The 6,018-nt window shown below is 37.9% G+C and overlaps 1 protein-coding gene across 1 annotated transcript in view; it reads right to left on the bottom strand.

The window, feature by feature from the left end:
- Positions 1–202: 202 nt before the first annotated feature.
- The window catches only part of LOC128636051 (leucine-rich repeat and fibronectin type III domain-containing protein 1-like protein), a 128,775-nt gene continuing 122,959 nt past the window's right edge, over positions 203–6,018 (bottom strand). The window contains exon 2 of the mRNA XM_053689125.1: positions 203–1,054. Coding sequence (XP_053545100.1) covers positions 535–1,054 — 520 coding nt within the window. The 3' untranslated portion in view covers positions 203–534. The remainder of the gene's footprint in view (positions 1,055–6,018) is intronic.

Genomic DNA, 6,018 nt, shown 5'->3' with positions numbered 1-6,018 from the left:
ATAACAAGGAACAGTGATCAGACCCTATATTGCATGTACAATGTGGGGCGTCCAAACTGTCTTCCACAAAGTGGAAATCTAAATGCGTATAGTATGCAATGAGAGAGATTAAACCTTGTAATGTACAGTGAGGTGAAGATCATTCAACATGTATAGATATATTAGACTGCAATTTACCGCAAAGGAGAGAATGCCTTATAAATAACTTAAAATATAGGAGCTCATTTATTGTCTCTCCAATAATCCCACCAAAGAATCGTACAATTGATTAAAACCAATTAACGAAAATCACACACCTCATATTTAATAATATTGAAACCAAAAATAGTTAAGAATGCAAGAACCATTTTTACAGATTAAAAAAATAGCATTTTTTGTTGTAATCATCTGATCTTAAAAATAGACAATAAGTGCGAAGTCGGTAATACGGCTTCTTGCATTAAATTGTCCTTAGCGGTAACGCCCGCAACCGATTTATATCGGATTGTCCTTAAAAGAGATGAGCTTATTTCTCTTATTAGTAATTCTACTCTGCTAGTGAGAAATGGCATCATTTGTTATAAATGTGGCATCAGAAAGAGTCACTTTTTCACCATCAACGGTAAGGTCTACTATAGTTTTTCCTTTAACAGAGGTTCCTGAGATCTCCTGCAAAACACTGTCCCTCCTCTCATTAAGTTTAGAAGAAGAGCGTCCCATTGTCCCGCTCTGGCTTCCATTAGTTTGAGAGCACACATTTGTCACCTTGGCTGGCTTATTTTTTGGGTGATTGTTGTATACTTTGTATTTCATGAGTAGAATGAAGATGAAGACGAGAACTGAGGCTACAATGATTCCACCAATTATAATAATCATGGTTCCACCAAGGAATTGGGCATGAAGAGAACGGCACTGCTTGTATTCCTGTTCAGTGGTGAACTGTACACATCCGATTATCCTTGTTGCAGTTAATGCAGTCGAACCATCGTCATACACCGCAAGAACACAGAGGTCATAATTTCGAGATGACACCAGATCATTTAAGAAAAATGACTTGCTCGATGATGGAATCATTCTGAAAAGAAAAGAAAAAAAGGTTAGAAATTAGTTTTCAGTAAACCTCTGTAGTCCTAGAACACTCTTATCTTTGCAATCAGAGTACATTGGACATAGCAAGGACTGAGTCCTTAAACATGTAACTTTCATTAATACACTTTAGTTCTAGCAGGGACTGAGCACATAAACATGTCACTGTCATTAGTACACTTTAGTCCTAGCAGGGACTGAGCACATAAACATGTCACTGCCATTAGTACACTTTAGTCCTAGCAGGGACTGAGCCCATAAACATGTCACTTTCATTAGTACACTTTATTTCTAGCAGGGACTGAGCACATAAACATGTCACTTTCATTAGTACACTTTAGTCCTAGCAGGGACTGAGCACATAAACATGTCACTTTCATTAGTACACTTTATTTCTAGCAGGGACTGAGCACATAAACAGGTCACTGTCATTAGTACACTTTAGTCCTAGCAGGTACTGAGCACATAATCATGTCACTGTCATTAGTACATTTTAGTTCTAGCAGGGACTGAGCACATAAACATGTCAATGTCATTAGTACACTTTAGTTCTAGCAGGGGCTGAGCATATAAACATGTCACTGTCATTAGTACACTTTAGTCCTAGCAGGGACTGAGCACATAAACATGTCACTGTCATTAGTACACTTTAGTTCTAGCAGGGACTGAGCATATAAACATGTCACTGTCATTAGTACACTTTAGTCCTAGCAGGGACTGAGCCTATAAATATGTCACTGTCATTATTACAATTTAGTCCTAGCAGGGACTGAGCACATAAACATGTCACTGTCATTAGTAAACTTTAGTCCTAGCAGGGACTGAGCACATAAACATGTCACTGCCATTAGTACACTTTAGTCCTAGCAGGGACTGAGCACATAAACATGTCACTGTCATTAGTATACTTTAGTCCTAGCAGGGACTGAGCACATAAACATGTCACTGCCATTAGTACACTTTAGTCCTAGCAGGGACTGAGCACATAAACATGTCACTGTCATTATTACACTTTAGTCCTAGCAGGGGCTGAGCACATAAACATGTCACTGTCATTAGTACACTTTAGTCCTAGCAGGGACTGAGCACATAAACATGTCACTGTCATTAGTACACTTTGTACCTAGCAGGGACTGAGCACATAAACATGTCACTGTCATTAGTATACTTTAGTCCTAGCAGGGACTGAGCACATAAACATGTCACTGTCATTAGTACACTTTAGTCCTAGCAGGGACTGAGCACATAAACATGTCACTTTCATTAGTACACTTTATTTCTAGCAGGGACTGAGCACATAAACATGTCACTGTCATTAGTACACTTTAGTCCTAGCAGGGACTGAGCACATAAACATGTCACTGCCATTAGTACACTTTAGTCCTAGCAGGGACTGAGCACATAAACATGTCCCTGTCATTAATACACTTTAGTGCTAGCAGGGGCTGAGCACATAAACTTGTCACTGTCATTAGTACACTTTAGTCCTAGCAGGGACTGAGCACATAAAAATTTCACTGTCATTAGTACACTTTAGTCCTAGCAGGGACTGAGCCTATAAACATGTCACTGTGATTAATACACTTTGTCCTAGCAGGGAATGAACCCATAAACATGTCACTGTCATTAGTATACTTTGTCCTAGCAGGGACTGAACTCATAAACATGTCATTGTCATTAGTACACTTGAGACCTAGCAGGGACTAAGCCAATTAATATGTCACTTTTAAACAACTTTCCAATTTACTTTTATCAACAAATGTTGAAAGCTAAACCTTGGTAGGTTCATACGCTAATTTCTAAGCCCTCGAAGGCAGTCTCTTATCTTAGTGCATTAGGACAGTTTTTACACACCTAGACAACCCTACTTCACCTGTGCCATACAGATAACTGTGTTCACTCCTGTAAAGTTATTTATGACTTAGCACTGATTGGCTAAAAAGTATATTAATATAACAGTGTTGGTGATGCAAAACTGGGGAATGGGTAATAAAGGGATTATCTATCTTTTTAAACGATAACAATTCTAAAGTAGACTGTCCCTTTAATTCCTTGACACAAACATGTACAGAGTAACCCAGAAGATAAATTATTCCATAAGAAATATGCTTCTCAGCCATACTACCTAGGTGTATCGCAAAAGCTGGAAGTATTGAGATATCACTTAATTCCCAAAAGGACTAAAATTAGTGTATCACTCAAATTTAGGGCCACTAATAATTACCACAAGCTCTATATCCATACTGCTTGCCTTTAAGTTCTTGCGTTAAATAAGAAAATTTTGGGTTTTGCATTAATGAGCAAAAGACATGAGCACTATATTTTACGCTAGCACTATAATACAACTGTATGGCCGCTCTGGGTAAAAATAACCAATCACTTGCAGTATCTATTTAAAATAACGCTATCGCATGATTATAAACTCTTTTACTTTACATTAGCATGCATTTTTAAGCTACTTTCTAATTTACTAGTATTATAAAAAAAAATTGTTCTCTTGGTATCTTTATTTGAATAAAGCATAAGAGCCGGCCCATTTTTGGTTCAGATCTGGGTAGCACTTTCTGATTTGTGTCTAAATGTAGCCACCAATTAGCAAGGGCTACCTAGGTGCTGAACAAAAAATGGGCCGGGTCCTAAGCTTACAGCATATCCTGCACTACAAAAAATGTCGGTCGTACTATCATTCTCTGGAATTCTTTTTTTCATGGACTTGTAATATCAGATTGTGCTATAAATATGCCAAATCCCTACTAATCATCTAGAGATCACCATATTTAAAATAATTTTACTCCAGAACTGAACATCAGATCGTAAATGAGCTTGTACCATAGAAGAGTATTCTAAGGGGCTGATCTGATAAGCTAACAGGATGTAAGCAGCTCTCATCCTATTGGCTGATTTTAATTTTTCAGCCTATAGGACTGCAAGGGTACCCCTATATAAAAGTGGTACCTTGCATTCAAGCTTCAGTGTGCAGCGAATGATCACATGAAGAGGACCTCCCGTTGCCACTGAACCCTTGCTGACCGCTCCGGATCCACGCCACTGATGACCTTTCCAGATCCGCACCTCCGACGACTGCTCCAAATCCGCGCCTCTGACGTCCGATCTGGATGAGCGATCTAGGCCTCCGCCAAGAAGATGGACCTGGGATGGACGAAGATGGAGCCACCTGGATGAAGACCTTTCGCCGCAGGGAAGAAGATGGATCGCCAGACTTTATCAATGGTGAGTGCCTATTTTGGGGTTAGTGTTATTTTTTGTGGGGTGTTTTTTTTTTTAGATTAGGGCTTTTTTATTCTTATGGGCTTTAAAAAAGATGAATGCCCATTTAAGGGCAATGCCCATACAAATGCCCTTTAATGCTCATACAAATTCCCATTTTTTTAGTAATTTATGTTTTTTATTTCTTGTAATTTTTTATTCATTTTTAATGTAATTAGTATTTTTTTATTTATTATAAGTGTATTTTAATTGGGTTTAAGTTAGGGGATGTTAGGTTAGGGAGCTTAGTTTTTAGTTAAATACTTTGCATTGTGGGGGATTGGCGGTTTAGGTGCTAATAGGTTAATTAGGTGTTTGCATTGTAGGGGGTTGGCGGTTTAGGTTTAAATAGTTTAATTAGGTAGTTTGCGTTGTTGGGGTTGGCGGTTTAGGGGTTAATACTTTTATTATGTAGTTTGCGATGTGGGGGGATTGCGGTTTTTGGATTAATAGGTTTATATAGTGGTTTGCATTGTTGGGGGAGGGCGGATTAGGGGTTAATAACTTTTATTAGTAGTTGCAATGTGGGGGGATGGCAGATTAGGGGTTTATAAAAAAATTTTAGTCGGATTAGATTTTTACGTGCGATTTAAAAAAAATTTTAAATCACTTGCGGTGCCATAAATATGTATTTGCGCACATTTCTGAACCTCGCCAGTTTATCCCACTTACGGCAATATAGCATCTGTCGATGAGGTTTATGTGATTCACCCGATGTGCGAGGTGAACTTATGGGACACGTGGGTTTCAGCAGTTGCGCTGAAACGCACGTCGCATATATAATCTTGCCCTACATATTTAATATGATTTATTCCTGTGTAGTTTACATACAAATGTAACGTTTTTTATAAAATACAATTTATGGTGAACAATTTTGTTAGGATTTTTGATGCACCTTAATAATACAATTTTTTATGTTTATATTTGTGTCAATAGTTAAATTATTTGTTTTGTATGTTTTTTAAATTATGGCTTCCATTTTGCACTTTTGTAATGTATGCATCTCCTTCCCATACGAAAATGCAGTATACGCCCCTTAGTGAGACACCCTGTTTTCAGAGTAAAAAGTGGCTTTAGAGAATTCCACCAGGGAAATAGAAGGATTGGCGAGCCAGCCCAGAGATCTTTAGATAATCGGCCCCTAAGTGAGGTCTTATAAAAAGTAATTAAATATCTACATGTAGTGTTTATGATCTGACCCCAAAGAAAAATAGATCATACTGTTCTTAGGATCTTCAAAGTGAAATATCTATTTCTTGAGTATTTAATTCTTTTTCATTTGACACTACATCCCCCCCTCCCCCCCCAAAAAAATTCCAAACACAGTCAGTAACTAAAGCAACTGAAATATCGACATCTACGTTCTTCTGTGATGTTAAGTGTACTTTCATTGTTAAGTCAGCCTCTTTTTTGGGGGGGGGGAAGATATCCTGTTAACAACTAATAGAATTGCTCACCTCTCTTCAGCCCACTCACTACTCACTGAACGTGTTCACCTTTTTGTAAGACTGCTTTGTATTTCAAATGTCTTTGGAAGAAAAACCTTAGATTGTTCATTTTTTGGTTTCCCGTTGGTTGAAAAGCTTTGCTATTGTCTGCTGAATGCTTCTTTCATTTTTGCTCTGTCTTTAATCCACCTTAGCACACAATGTATAAATTAGAATCCTGCTGAGCAATTTCTTCTAT

Source organism: Bombina bombina, chromosome 7 (assembly GCF_027579735.1).
Source record: "Bombina bombina isolate aBomBom1 chromosome 7, aBomBom1.pri, whole genome shotgun sequence".
Taxonomy (NCBI): Eukaryota; Metazoa; Chordata; class Amphibia; order Anura; family Bombinatoridae; genus Bombina; species Bombina bombina.
This window is presented reverse-complemented; position numbering and strand designations above follow the sequence as displayed.